The 15,434-nt window shown below is 50.1% G+C and overlaps 3 protein-coding genes across 3 annotated transcripts; 1 reads left to right on the forward strand and 2 right to left on the reverse strand.

Annotated features, from left to right (window-relative positions):
* Nucleotides 1–62: 62 nt before the first annotated feature.
* On the forward strand, nucleotides 63–1,391 carry PENARI_c015G06095 (uncharacterized protein; the record flags this gene model as incomplete). Its single annotated transcript, XM_022633793.1, has 3 exons — nucleotides 63–805; nucleotides 876–1,050; nucleotides 1,107–1,391. 3 exons carry the CDS (start codon nucleotides 63–65, stop codon nucleotides 1,389–1,391), a joined length of 1,203 nt encoding a protein of 400 aa, XP_022486369.1.
* Nucleotides 1,392–5,701: 4,310 nt separating this feature from the next.
* On the reverse strand, nucleotides 5,702–10,661 carry PENARI_c015G07359 (uncharacterized protein; the record flags this gene model as incomplete). Its single annotated transcript, XM_022633815.1, has 2 exons — nucleotides 5,702–5,708; nucleotides 6,151–10,661. The coding sequence occupies 2 exons, from the start codon at nucleotides 10,659–10,661 to the stop codon at nucleotides 5,702–5,704; spliced, it is 4,518 nt and encodes a 1,505-aa protein (XP_022486382.1).
* Nucleotides 10,662–11,819: 1,158 nt separating this feature from the next.
* On the reverse strand, nucleotides 11,820–13,400 carry PENARI_c015G01960 (uncharacterized protein; the record flags this gene model as incomplete). The annotated part of the gene is made up of 2 exons (XM_022633700.1): nucleotides 11,820–12,379; nucleotides 12,428–13,400. 2 exons carry the CDS (start codon nucleotides 13,398–13,400, stop codon nucleotides 11,820–11,822), a joined length of 1,533 nt encoding a protein of 510 aa, XP_022486321.1.
* Between the last annotated feature and the right edge of the window lie 2,034 nt (nucleotides 13,401–15,434).

The raw sequence follows: 15,434 nt of genomic DNA on the forward strand, positions 1-15,434 counted from the left end.
TGAATGCTGTGAAGGTTGTCTTCCCTTCTACAAAGCATATGATCTGTCTATGGCATATCAACATGAATATCTTAAAGAAAGCGCGTCCGCTACTCGCTGAGCAGCTCGCAAAAGCTCGGCAAGAGACTGAAGCTTCAGCAAATACATCCGCTTCCTCAGCTTCCTCACAGCGTCGGACGAAGGTAGAGAGAGACCGAGAGCTTCGAGAAATGGTCGATAAAGCGTGGAAGATGATGCTAAAGCGGTGGATTCGTGTCGTCTACGCTGTCACTACGGAAGAGAGACAGGAGAGATGGAAACAGCTTCAAGAATGCTACAAAGAGCCGATTTTTATGCCTCTACTCGAGTATCTACAGACTGAATGGCTAGACGACTGCCCTGAGTATTTCCTTCATGAATACACCTCCGAATACCTTCATCTCAATGAGATTTCGACCTCTCGGACTGAGGGAGCTCACTGGCTGCTTAAGCAGGACCTTCAAGTCTCGACCAATGATCTACTAGTTGTTCTTCGCACCTTTGAGAATGCTATAAAGCTTCAATTCGATAAGGTCACGGCTAAGATCGAGAACGAGAAGGTAAGAAGGTCCACTAACCTCTGGCGTCTATTCAAATTGGTGGATAGACGGGTTTCATTGCAAGCAATCAAGCTTACGAAGGCTGTCTACAACCATTACCTACCGGAAGCAGAGGATAAGCCGCCGATTCCTCCACTTTGCCGCTGTAATTCGAAGAATACGGCAGGGTTTCCATGCATTCATCTTATTATGCAGTACGAAGAAGAGGAGAAGAGCTTTGAGCCTGAGTTATTTCATCAACACTGGCATTTGTACAGTGTATTTGCACCTCCTATTAACCCGCTACTCCTACTCCAGGATCCTCTCCAAGTGCGCCGGCGAGGGCGCCCCCGAGGCGCTAGGAATTTCATCGGCGGCGGCAGCGAAAGCACCCAAGCGAGCACCCAAGACCCTTCAACCCAGCGAGACCCCTCCGGCTTCGAGCTTATGCTATCTCAGGAAGGTGGACGGGGCCGTGGACGCGGCAGAGGACGTGGAGGGACATAACAGGCATCGCAAGGGATGGGAATAGCTTCATCTACGGCCCAGGAAGCTCAACAAGCTTCTCAGGAAGGTGGACGGGGCCGTGGACGAGGCCGTGGACGGGGACGTGGACGGGGCCGAGGACGTGGAAGAGGACGTGGAGGAAGTCAACAAGCCTCGCAGGGTGATACCATAGTGGGAATAGCTTCACCTTCGACCCAGGAAGCTCAACAAGCTTCTCAGGAAGGTGGCCGTGGCCGTGGAGAGACCCAGCAGGCATCGCCGCCAAGCATGGCTACATCTCAGGGGTCGGGAATAGCTTCATGGGCATCTCAGGACGAGGATTCCTAGTCTGATCGCCTCAGGAAGCGCTAGGGGGCTCCATAAATGGCTGATACAATGCAAATTACTCATTTTCTTCACTATTCTCATGCAATTCTCTAAGAATTTGACGAAAAATGGGTGCTGGCCGCTGCATGGGCCAATTCCTTCATTTCTGTAGAGTAATAGGAAATAGCATCTATTTCCTATTTGGGACTAGCGCTGTGTTTTTGGCATGGTGGTGGTAGAGTACGAAAGGGACTTTATTTAATTAGGGGGTTGCATAGTAAATGTAAGTACCTTATGCATGGTCGGTGGTGGCAGAAATATGTCCGGCAGAAAAAATAATTGCCTGAGGATTCAGGCAGGGGGTGTTGAAATAGGCAAAGGGGTGTTGAATTAACGATCCCCTCTCTTTATACGTACACTGGTTTGAAATTTGGCCCCAAGTAAAGCATCATGCCCCGTCCCGATATCAGGTTCCAAAGTACCACAACAGAATAGTCCCCACAAAATGAAACCCGGACTCCGTTGAAGACACCCTTTCGTAATTGCTGCATTGTCTCATTGGTTCCCGCGTACGCTAATGCGTAATGCAAAAACGGTTCCAGAGTCAGCCTCCGGGCCAGATTTCGAAGCGAAAGGGCTGTTGTTTCAAGCACGGCCGTGCACACGATACCTTGACTTTGTTGTGGAGCCTCTCATCTGAAAGTAAAAATGCTTGTCGTTGCTGATGTGGTGATTAACTGAAGAATACCAATATTTTTGGATGGAAGCTTGTGAGAAGAATTTGAGATCCTCTGATATCATTGCAAAATCATTCTCTACAGAAACAAATCGATATACTCAGTTGAGTGTTAACAATGTCTTGGATGGCCCGATTGAGGGTCGTTGGCTGGAAGAAGGATGCGGTGGAGTCGATGGGCTGCTTTGCTAGTTTCAAAACCGTCTGTATAGTTATATGAAGCTAGACACCAATATAGACTAGCTAGGCCATCCCTATGGCCAGGCGCGACTGTCAGGCCCTTGGTACGAGGAAGGAATTGGGAGAAATATGAAGCTTGTCTCTCAACGCTATTGTAAGCTTATCAAAGGTGTCTATAGCCATCTGAACAGAAAAAAGGGCGCTCTATTGTTTGCCCTTACCTTCTAGAGCTTGTCTTCGATATGACAGAAAGGTTCCGAAGAATCGAACGCCCCGATAGTTATGAGCATGAGTGACAGCATTTTAGTTGGTCTATCCAAAGTCTGGTCCCTAGATGCGAGCCACAACCGGAAATAAGATTCGCATCTAACCAGAAAAGCCTTGGCTTAACCGTTAGACGAGGGCGCCGGACGGCGCTCCCCACGGCCCGTAGTGGATGCCCTAGTCATCTTCGGAGTGATCCATGGCGGAGGACAGTGGATCAGGGATCTAACCGTACCATGGGCCAGTCGGCAGTCCCCGCAGGCCAGGAGAGGATGTCCTGATCGTCGTTGATAGGCCCCGCGATGGGAGCCAGCGGAGGATCGGGGATCTAACCGCAAGACGGGAGGCGGGAGGGCCCATCCGCCGGCCCGGGGTGGATATTCTGATCGCCATTATGGGGCTCACGATGGGAGTCGACGGAGGAGGGTCAAGGATCTAACTCGACGGTCGGCGCCCCCGGGAAATCCATGGCGGAAGTCAGCGGAGGATGAACGCTCTCATCGCAAGGCATGGGTAGTCTATCGGCGAGCTCCGACTAGTTAAACAGAAAAAGCGGCGGCTGCCGACAACTCTCGAAAACACAGCAGAGGGCTCTTATGTCACCAGGGAAAGAAGTGATTGTAGAAATTGAGGTGGCTATCGATAGTCGGTCGCCTCCGTCAAGCGCGGAACGGTCTAAGGGCATCAGGTTGTACCGCAGAGAACTAGTCGCGAGCTTTTTCTTCGGCTGTAAAACGGCCACTATTTCTGTTTATGCAAAAAAAAATCTCATTTGAGAGTCTTTGAACTTACTCCTTACGTGTTCGCAATAGTTCGTTCTTTGGATCGCATGCCCATACATCCAACATGGAAGAGGCAAAAACTTATCCGTCGAGTCCACCAGATTCCTTGGCTAGGGAGCCAGCTCTGGAAACAGCACCAAAGGCTGTGGCCAACGAAACACAAACCGTTCCGAATGGTGGTTTGAAAGCTTGGCTGCAAGTACTTGGAACTTTCTTCATTTTCTTCAACACTTGGTAGGTTTTCCCTTCGGTCTTTTGAATGCTTGTTCAAAAGACACCCATTAACATGTCTGGACGATAGGGGGATCTTGAATACATTCGGGGCTTATCAAACGTATTACGAGACGGGAAAATTGTATACGGCGTCCTCCTCCAACATCTCCTGGATAGGTTCAGTCCAGTCTTCTCTGCTTTTGATACTCGGTCTTGTGACAGGGCCGCTATACGACGCTGGATACTTTCATGCGCTGTTGTACAGCGGATCGCTTCTGATAATCCTGGGGCAAATGATGACCAGTCTTTGTCATGAATATTATCAAGTACTACTTGCGCAAGGCTTTTGTATTGGAATTGGAGTGGGTCTTGTCTTTATTCCAGGGGTTGCAATTTTATCTACCTATTTCAGCTCCAAATTGGCCCTTGCAAATGGCATAGCCGCCGCTGGAAGTGGATTGGGTAAGCATGAATTCGGTAACGGTACAAATTGAACAATTACTAATATTATCTCGCCTCAAGGGGGAATCTTATATCCAATCATTTTCCACAAATTGTGCAGCAAAATCGGGTTTGGCTGGACCGTACGAGCGATAGGACTAGTTATATTCGTGACTTTATTTATCCCGCTATCAGTCTTTAGGGTCCGAGTCATACCTTCTAGCAAGAGGAAGCCGATGGACTTGCCTGCTTTCAAAGAACCAGCATATGCCTTCTTCGTTATGGGTGGTCTGCTTACATTCATTTCTTTGAACATTCCTTTCTTCTATATTCAATCTTATGGCCAAGAAAAAGGGATTCCTGCTGATGGAATGGGATTCTATCTTCTCTCTATCATTACAACTGGGTCTGTTTTTGGGCGCATATTACCCAACCTTTTTGCCAATCAGGTCGGCCCCTTCAACATCATCTCTTTATGTACCATTGTGTGCGGAGCTTTGATGTTTGCACTGGTGAACTTATCCAGTTTGGCGGGTATGGTGGTTGTCTCGATGCTCTACGGGTTTTTCTCGGGAGCTTTTGTTTCCTTGCCCCCAACTTGTTTTGTGCACCTCTCTCCGAATCGAAGCTTGATTGGAACCCGTATGGGCATGGGCTATGCGGTCATGACAATAGGCAACTTGATTGGCACGCCTGTAGCTGGCGCTATTTTGCAAAGTAAAGGCTTTAATTCGATGTGGATCTTTGGTGCAATTATGTCGATTGCCGGAGGATTGACCATGATGATCAGTCGCAACATTCAAGGGCGTTGGGTACCATTTGCGAGGGTGTGAAAATTGATAAAAATATGTCGCAGTCTTCCACATTTCGATCTGAATGTCATTTAGAAATGGATTACATGTGCGTACTATGCTACGGGGTTCCACGAAATACTACGGACTTTTCATCCGCATAGTGTAATTTACGCAGCTGTATACATACTGTAATAGAGAAGTCGCATTTTACTGCGCCCCTTACTTTAATGCGGACCGCTCAATAAACGATCCACATAAAGGACTTCCTGAAGCCTGCTTCCTGACCAGCTCAGGATCATCATCTGCTCCGTTATTTCGCCATGGTACCAATACGAGACTTGTGGCGTAAATGTCCCAAGACAGACAGGGATCTGTTTTCCCTGCAGGCTCCCGAGATAACGATAATTGTCTGCCTCTGCTTGAATGAGATACTGCTTGTCTGCGGTGATAGCCTTGATTATCGCAGTGTATCCGTGTAATAGAAGAGTAGCTTTGATGAGGTAACCCGTCCGACCACAGACATGGAGTTGTTGAAAGCCATGGTTTCAATTCCGAGCAAGTTGACGGTGAAGCCGGCGTGTGAACTCCTACGGTCCTACGGAGTGTCTCCGGCCACGTGGAGTTTCTAGTTAGGGCATTCTTTATCTAGAGGGTCTCGGTTGACTATGCCGCGGATGTAGGCTAAGGTGCAATACGGTCGTGTAGACTACCTGTCCTTTCGAGAGGTCTGTTTGTTGTCCCGACCGGCTCGTGTGCTTTGGCTTTAGTCGATTGACGGTCGTTGCTTCGGCTGCGCGCCGCTGCTACGATAGATAGCGAATGCAGTTCTTTATCACTGCCACTGCCTTCGGTCGACGAATGCTACGGAGTAGATATGCCTAGTTAGCAGCGAGCACGGGATCGTGTATAGTGTCTTCGGCTCTAGTTTCTAGTGCGAGGGTCGGTAATTAGAGGCCGGCAATTCTTTACGGAGAGTTTTATATCGTTAGGTAAGGTAGATCCTAGGCCCACCGAAAATGCCAACTTACTGCCCACATGCGGATACTGTGAGATTGAGATATAAAGATAGATTAATGTTGGTCGCGAGTGAGTAGATTTTGCAATAGAAGAGGTCATGGATGAGTGTTGGAGTCGGAATTGGTCATTGGACTGTTTAGATCAGGTTTCTGCGAGAAAGGATACACTACTCCAGTACCTAGAGACCAATGAAATTGCGTTGGCACCCGAAGAAGCCAAAATACTCAAATACGAATCAAAGAAGTGAAATCGAAAAGCTTTTCATGTAAAGATAGCAAGTCATAATTACATACAGTTTCATGAACCACCACCATCCAGATTCCCACTATACCGTAGCAATCCAATTAACATACTGACACTGACACCCGCCGGTACCACCATCAACGCCCCCATACTCCGTAGTATTAGCCTCCTTAACCTGACTCAAACTCTCAAAGATCCCACCAGCAGGATTAATAACAGCACCCCCAACAGCCCGATCCTCCAATTGCAACTGCACAGCCGTGATATTGTAATGGCCATCATCCTCCACGGCATAACAATATACCATTTTCTTTTTATCCGCGCCTCCGTGGCGGTCGATTGTTATTGTAACCGGGTATGGGAATGAACCGGGACGTGAGAAATTCGTTGCGGACGAAGATGATGTTGCTTTGTTCGTGGAAGTGGATGTTGCAGCTGTTGAGGTGGCTGTGGCTGTTGTATTACTGGATGGGAGGAGACGACGGGCGGTTTTGTCGGGTTGAGTCCAGATTTGGACGAGGAAGCGGGTCTGCGACCAGGTGCAGCGGTATTTTGAGTCTGCTCTGCTGGTTCCACCTGGTGAGTCTGCTGGCTCGGATTTTGTTTGGCTGGTTAGGTAGATGGATTTGTCGAAGTATGTGTAGAAGCCGTAGTGCTCTGTTGGTTGGCCTCGGTTGTACAGTCTGATGGGTTGGGAGGCTGGGAGTGGATAGAGCATTGCTGCTGCGGCTGAGCCGTCGGCATTTTCGTCTGGGGGTGGGATTACGGATGTGAGGTTTGGGAAGAGGGTGCTGTTTGTGTCTCTGGAGCGGCGATAGAGGTTTGTCGACGAGAGGGATATTGGGGAGAGCATGGACATGTAGAAAGGTGTTTCCTCGCCACTGTAGGGTGCGCTGTTGTTGTCTGTGTATTGGCCTATGAAGGCTTGTTCTGCATTGCTTGGAGCTGCAGGGGATGGAATGAACAAGTCACTCCTCCGTAGACTGCTTGTTGAGTTCGAACCGACAGTTGTGCTGTTGTCGTATGTCCCATTGCGGAATGAGATTGATACTCGGAAGTTAGGCTGATCCGCATTATACGGCTCATTCGCTTCTTGCTGGCCCTTGGGCAAAGCGCAACTCCACATCGATGAGGGCGTAATGCAAGTAGATTTTTGAACCTGGGGATCAGTTCCAGCAAGAGTCGCAACACCTGTTGGCATAGGAGGATATCCAGTGAGGTTGAGCCACTGTGATTGAACAGGAGTTGGATCTCCCTTTTTGGTCAGTGTGATTGCAAGCACAATGGCAAGGATCACAATGGTGAAAAAGAAGAGAAAGATAACCAAGTACCATCTTCGTCGAGTTCGGCCTTCACGTCCTGGACGTCCAAAGCAGCCTTTAATGCTGAATGGGCCTCGGCCACGCCATAGACCACCAGCCTTGCGTCCAGCTGCGTCTTCCCTTTCCAGTCTGCGGCGTCGAGTCTCGTAAGGCCCAATTGCACCACCTGGATTCACAATTGTTGCTCCACCAGCAGCATGGGGAGCATAGCGTGGTTGAACATCATATCGTGGCGGGAGAGGGGAATCTCTGGGAAACTGGGTGTATGCTGGAGCTGGAGCTTGCATGTCAGACATAGGGATTGAGCCTGGTCCTCCAGCTGCGCGCTGGAATCCCGGAGAGATTGGTTCAGATGCCGGGGCTTGGTAAGGTGCTAATCCAGATCCCTGAGGTGGTGCCAGAAGGGTGGGTGGTTCTCGTGCTTGTTCCTGAGCAACAGAAATAACCTCTGGTTGTACCCGCTCTCCACTTGGCGACTCAGACTCTCGTTGCCGTTCCTGAGGCAAAGTCTGTGCTTGTACTTGCGGCTGCTGCTGTTGATGCAGCGGTTCTGCTCCATCGGGCTGAGCCTGGGCCTGACTCGCAGGTGCACGCTGTTGTCCCTGATATCCATAAGCCCATTCAAATCCCTGAGGTGGAGCCTGAGGTACAGGCGGAGCAGCTTGTTGCTGTTGTTGACGGTGTGAAAATGGCCATCCAGACCCGGACTCCCGTCCTTGGACCACAAGCGGTGCTTGCAAGTGCCTTCGCTGTCCATACATCCACTCAGTTCCTTGTGGCTGTGGCTGTGCTACCTGAGGTACTTGTGTAGTCTGAGGGACATGGGCCTGTCGATCTGTTTCAACTCCACTGGGTACTTCCCGAATAGGAGGAGCAGGTTGAGCAGGCACTTGTACCTCTTGACCATATGGCCGCGGCCATTCTGAACCAGACGACAGACCCTGAGAAGCAGGTCCAGTCTGTGGTGGGCTCGCTATTTCACGAGTCTGCTCCAGCGGCTGCTGCTCCTGAAGCACAGGTGCAGGCTGTTCCGGCTGTACAGGCTGACCAGGGGGGAAAACAGGAATATATTGAGGTACAATAATAGGCTGAACAGACTGTGCCTGCGGCTGCGGCTGTGGTGGAGGCGGAGGATAATGCACAACTGGGGGCGAAATATTGATGACCTGTGGAGGAGCTGGAGCAGGTTGAGGCGCCGGCATTGGGATTGGTGCAGGCGCAGGCTGGGGCTCTGGCATTGGAACTGCAACTGGCGCTGGAGCAGGAGCAGGAGTAGGAGGCTGATGCTCAACAACAGCTGGAACCTCTCTTGTAGCCTGCTCAGCAACAGCACCCTTCTCATGAACGTCGACAACAGATGAATCCCAAGAATCAGAACTGGCATCCGAAGCTGGTGAGTGAAGCAATACCTCCTTTGCACTTGCAGCACTGGCACCGGCACCAGCACCAGCACCACTGATGACAGATTTCGGCTTCGGCGATTCAATATCAATCAACAACCCAGAGTCCTTAGTCGTAATATTCGAGTTCCTCGTAGGATCAAGAGTAGAGCCAGAGTTAGGGTTAACCCCACGACCGCTCTCATCAACAGCAACAATCGCCAACCCATGACTCCCCTCATTGCCCGTAAGATCTCTCGTCCCACCGATAACGCCAGCACCGGTATTGACCATAGGAGTCATAGAACAAACATGCCCGACGCACTCAAAATAAGGCGTCTTACTAAACAACTCATGCGCACAAGCTTGATAATATTCAGCTGCTTCGCCCTGGATCGTTTGTCCACCGCCAAACATAAAGGACATGGTCTGTTGTCCAGGTGCGGGTGCAGTTGCGAATTCATAGGCGGGTGCAGGATCATGATCTGGGACTAGATCTGGGAAGGATTGTTGGCCATGCGTGTTTGTAGTTTCAGCATCAACCCCGCGAATCTGCTCAAAGCTCTTCTCACCCATTGGAGCAGCGGTTTCGGGTGTATCAGGTGAAAAGCAGGAGATTTCTTTTTCCTTGTAGCGTTCCTTTTCTCGTGCCCACCATCTTGATTCTTTGCGGGTTGTGGTAGGTGATAGCGTTGAGGCAGAGGGTGAGGGAGAGTCTTGGCTTTGGGGGAAGGATGGGCTTAAAGGTGATTTGCTTGGGCGGCCTAGTAATGGGGAGAGGAGGTATGTCCACCAGCCTTGGGAGGTTGGGCGGTCTGTTTCTGTGTTGACGCTGAGGCGGTTTGCGTCTGCGAAGGGGTTGTTGTTTATATTTCTTTTCTGGGGGTTGGTGTTGGTGTTGATGATGCTCGACTCTGCGGTTGTAGGTGGACTTTGCCCGCGAGGACTGTCATCTTCCCAGACTGTCGATGTTATAGATGCAGGACGTTTCCCGGGATCGATTGTCAGGTTCGTGTTGAGGAATCCACTCTCCGACCCCTTAGTCTTAGCAAAATGCTGTGCCGGGATTGCAGGGACAGGCGGGACATCCGATTCAAACTGCCAAAGACGCGGCGTAGGCTGAGAGTATACGCTAGACGCAACTCGTGGCGGACGCAGTGCCTCAGTACTCGAATTCGAGTGCGAGTTCCAGGGCGCCTCTTCTCTGGCAGGCGTGACAATGATCGAGGGTGTCAGTGGTGTATGTTGATCATCGAGTTCCCTCGCCCGATCCATAGACTCGCTCGTTGGAACTGTAAGTCCAATCATGACATGGCGGTCTGAAGGTGAGAGGCCATGTTCGTGTCTATCATGGAAAGTGTCTGCGCTTTCGAGTTGCTGGTTGAGGAATGAGCCTCCATCCTGCGTCTGTTCCTTTGTTTGTTCATCAGGTAACCGTTGAAAGCCGCGCGAGGCTCGCTTTTTGAATGTCTCTTTTGATTTCTGTGCTGTGCGTTCCCTCTCTCGTACTTTCGAGAGGAGCTTGAGATCGTTTAGATCGACGAATGGTGCAGCAGCTGTCTCTTGGCTTGTTCCTCTTTTCTCTGGCGCCGGCTCCAGTATAAAATTCGTCACGAGATTCAAACCTAAAGGCTTTGCGACACTTTTCCGTTTCTTGGATATACCGCGAATGTTCACTTTCGAGATCTGTGGGAAAGTTGGCGAACGATTCGTATTCCCAGTCCCATCTTTGCTAGTTTTGGCATCGAGTTTCTGCCGAGTGGCTTTGGATAGAAAGGCAAAGGGTCGATTATGTTCTTCCTCGTGGTCTTCTGCCGAGGAGCAGGATGGACTTTCGATTTCTTCGCTGATAGGTGATGAAAGAGGGAATGTGAGCACTGGAACGTGGAGTTGTGGCTGAGGCTTTTGTTTGGGAGGCATTTTGATGTTGTCTCAGAGGACTGTCAATGTGGAAAGAGCGTATTAGTTTTGTTCACAGTCGTGATCGTTGCGTTGACGTTAGGGCTGCGACTATACCATGTGTCAACGCGATGTCGGTGGATGAAAGATGAAGGAAGTTGGACAGACGGGAAGATGCAAGGCAGAAGATGAAACGCAATAAAGGAATATCTATTAATATTATCCCGCAAATGGAACAATGGGTGCTGTGAAAGGGCAACAATAGACAAATGAAAGAGTCTATTGATATGCAACAATGAGCGACAAAAGAGAAGGAAATGGACAACAAAGGAAGGGAAGAACCGGATAATATCTGAACTTAGAAGCAGAAATGCAACGGAATAAAAGAGAAAGAAGCTCTATTTCTGCACAGCATTCATTCGTCTGCACTGGGAGCTCCAAGCTAAACATGTCGATCTGTTTCTGTCGGGCGCTAACCTCCAATGACAATTGTTACAGCTGCTTTTCTGCAGTAATCCCAGACAGCCTTCTACAGGGCTAGCCTGATTCAAGTCCCGCTATTGGATGGGTGGCAGATGCGTGCGATGGATTGGATGTAGTGCCTGTTTTGAGGCCGTTGGTTACGCGCCGGGCCTGGTTGGGCGCTTCCAACCACCAATCATGCAGGAACTTCTTTAAATAGAATTGTTTCTTATGATATAATAAGATTATAAAATTAAGGTAGAACTGTCTGTTTTTACTTGAAACTTGAATGTTAATTATAAGGTTGAGTGGGATATACCAAGAGGTTATAGTTATGATTCAGCGCATCGGCGCCGTTTTGTCAATTGATACACACTCGGAGTCGAGTAAAGAAGACATCCCATATTCCATATCCCTTCCATATTCCCTAATTCCATTCCAATCCCAGCCCAGAGACATTCTCTGCAATATGGGAATAACCCTAGGAAAATCTAAAAGACAAAGACGATTGCGGGTATGAAGAACATAAAAAACAGAAACCACTCCGTGGTGAAGCAAAAACATATGAACGGATCGAGTGTCGATCGTCGCATCTAAAAGGCATATACCTTGAGAACAAAGGAAAACAAGTCGTTGGGGGTTTTGCAGCATGACTAGTCATTTCTCATCCATAGGCTCCAGGAGTGAGAGGGAAAGCCTCTCCTTTAAGCGCCATCACTACCGCCGTTCATCGGTATACTGGATACCCTGCATAGGCGCAACCGACCCATTCATAAGCGGCGGTAGAGTACGCGGCTGCTCCTGCGCCACAGGCGCACCATTCGCAAAGCCAAAGACCGGGCCTTGGGTCTGGCCATGGCCATGGCCATTGGCTTGCTGTGCGTTCATGGGGTGGTGCTCAAAGATGGATGGCTGTCGGGGTTGGCCATTGGCTTGGCTCAGCTGGGCGCGCATGGCTTCCATCTCATCGCGCAGGGCATTGTTTTCGCGGCGCACCTGGCCCATTGATTTCTCGAGGTGATTTATATACTCGATGGCGCGCGTGAGGGTTTCCCATTTGCTGGATTTGTTGGTTTGGCCTGATGGCAGGCGTAGACGCAAGGATTCGAAACAATCTTTCATTTCGCTGCGACGTTTGCGCTCGGCGAGCTTATGTGTTACGCGCAGTTCCGGCGTTCGGCTGTAGGGGGTGCTGCCGGGAGGTGTGTCTTCCTCGCCGATCAAGTCGCGGACTGCCTTGTGTTGCAAGGAATGGTGGTGTACGTTTTGGGGCAGGTCTACTAAATCAGTATGCGACGGGTATAGGCTGGGGGAAGATGTCTTACCGTGCTGTCCGCGCGGCATCCGCGATTCGGAGTACATACTGCTGAGCGACTCCGCGGTACTGCCTTTTCGGGAGAATGGGGGATTGGATCCCTTGGAGGATACGGAGCTTGAGCGCGCCATGTCTGGGTCAGGGAAGGCGTACGCCATACCCGCGGTGGGAGCTTCAGCGTTGTAAATTTCCGACCGCGGGTTGGATTGAATGGCGGGAGCCGTGCGACCGGCTGCAAAACTTCGATGCTCCCCGGGGCGCGGGCCCAAAGGAGACAGAGGCTGGCTGCCCCCTGAGTAGCGAGGCCCCCGGTATGAATTCATGTCGGTCGGGATGCCTCGCTCCCGTTGCAGACTCGATACGATCGAGGACTGGGAGGCATTGGTGCTGTGGTAGGGGGAGGCCGGGTTGATCGCGAGAGAGCTGATGCCTTGGTTCATACGGCTGTCGACGCTGCTGCGGCGCGACTCGGTCTCTGCGACACTCGCCCGTTGCGAGGGCGCTTCGTAGTTCTGATTGATGGAGGGGAGGGCGGAGTTGGGTTGAGGGGTGTTAAAGTTCGGGGATGGCTGGGCGCCGGCGGAGGAAGGCGTCGTCGATTGATCATGAGCGAAGGGAGAGCGGTCGACGGCCGGATGAGTGCGATTCGGAGAGGGTTGCGACGAGGAAATGAAGCTAAGGGAGGGATAGTTGTTGCCGGTGCCATTGGTGGTCGTAGAGTAGGTGGACGATCCTACAGGGTCAGCACCGCGCCGCTCCCACTCCGTGCCGGGTGAGGGTCTCCTACTTGTGCTTTGCGGCATAGACCAATTCCCCGAATCGCGCTCGATCGTATTCAGTGATGCACCTGGTGACTTCTCCGGGGCTCCGGTTCCAGGCATGTTCGCGGTGAGGGTCGAGATGGAGGGCAGGGTTTGTGTCGAACCGGGCGTCTGCGGGCCTGAGACGGCCACCCATGGCCTATGAACGACGGAGGGATCCATGTGAGGTGTAGTGGAAAGCGCAGTCCGTGAGAGAACGTTCCACTATTGCATGTTCCAGAGGGACCAGAGAGTTGGGTTTCGTATATACTCGAGCCAAAGAAGAATGGGAGCGGATGTAACCTTAACACGTTAGACGGGAGAAGAAGGGGGAGGAGATAAGCTTACAATGAAGACCTTTGTACAGAATATAATTGGAAAGGGGAGTAAGAGAGAGATAGAGGAAGCAAGTGTGCAGAAAGTGTGCAGAAAGTGTAGAAAGAGTAAATGAGGGAGCTATGCCGATTTTCTAGAGCGGGGACTCGAGTCCGAGGCTCACGAAACTGGGGTTCAAGAACAAAACGAAGGAAATCAAATAGTAAAAAAGGGAATAAAATAAGAATAAAACAAGAATAAAATAGAATAATGAAATAGGAATGTACTGGTATTACGGCCAAGCCCCTACTGCAACAGTGTGCCACGAGGCTGACCCTGGGGAGCAAGGAGCCATATGGATTCGAACCGTATACACATTCTCGTGGCACACGTTATATTACTGGATCCTTAGATTAGGCAAACAATGAGCCTACTGTACTCCTACTAGTACTCGTACTCTACTGCTATGGACTTTGCCGAGCAGACACATGGCACAATGCACAATGCAGGATCGGCAGAGTGAAAAGTTCAGTTCCACACACGGGTTTACCCACCGATAGAGTTACCTTAGAATCTAGATCTATATACTAGTATTACTTACTAGGCTATATTACTCTGTATTGTGCAACATCGGACAGACATGAGCTTAGCAAACCGGTCCTGCACATACCCGTCTCAGTCCCAAGTTAGGGTTATTCTATAGCGGCTATTTTCACCAAATCTCAAAATCTCCCGGGCCTCCGTTACAGCTGGTCTGGTGTGACCTGGAGATTCTTGGCATCTGTGATCTGTGATCTGCCGTGAAGGGGGGTTTCTTCCAGGGGCCTACAGCCCAACGGGTCATTGTATAGTTGCCTGGTTCTGGGTACGGGATGCTGTGATGTATCGAATGAACTGCTGGACCACTCTCCTAGAATAGATCATCTAGTTCGTTTGTCGTGAAATTAATACGCACCGCCACAGCAGTACACCACATGTAACTAAAGTAACTAGGCAGACAGATATACTACCAATCAGTATTGCCACATGGCGCCTTGCAGAATGTCTTGCCACCCGATCTACAACACCGTAGCACTTCTCCATTCTTGGAATACTTGCGATCTTCGATTCCTTCTCTATCACTCTCCGGGAATTCTGAGTACCACTGTATCTTTACGTTGTAGTCCAAGGGATGGAGATGTGGTTTAGAGTTCGGTATGGCAATAGTGCGTGGTTCTCATGGTCTCCTCATGGTTATCCCTTTATACCTTGCTGATATCACCTGTACAGAGGTCTGTAGAGTACCTATAGTATATGTATATGCGTTGGACTATAGCCTGTTAATCATCTATATTATTTCCACTAGTCTACTAGTCTGCCTATTACCTAGTAGTCACTCCTATAGACAACCATACAAATGACTCCACTACTACGGTAAATCTGCACTGAAACCGATGATCGCACCCTCGAAGCTGGGGGTGCAGAAAAGGTAACGGTAGATCATTCCACTCCCTGGCATCCCAGTCCAATAACCAGGAGGTTCCCGCGTGTAAAGTCTCAAATATCCCCACTTAGACATTCCCAAACATGTCTTGACTTGCATGTTGAAGATGCCACGGGGAAGTCGTGCCGCTCCCTTTAGCGTGAGAGCCATGTGTACTCTTTGCCCACTTGTATTGTAACGTACAGTGTGGGTAACTTAATGAATAGTGTCATTTGTCTTTGCCCTTGCGGTGACTCGGTGTCTGTGTTTCAGGGAGCGCCGGGATCTGCTCCACTAGTTTCGGTTGCCGCCGAGCTTGTGAATATTGCTTTGCTTTATTGCTTTGCGTATTGAGGTTAAGGCTGGGGTGCTTTGCGTCTATTTTGAGGGTGGTTGGTATACTTCCAGTGTGACGGTCGACATCAATATATTCATCCTTG

The sequence above is a fragment of the Penicillium arizonense genome (genome assembly GCF_001773325.1).
Source record: "Penicillium arizonense strain CBS 141311 chromosome Unknown PENARI_contig015, whole genome shotgun sequence".
Classification (NCBI taxonomy): Eukaryota; Fungi; Ascomycota; class Eurotiomycetes; order Eurotiales; family Aspergillaceae; genus Penicillium; species Penicillium arizonense.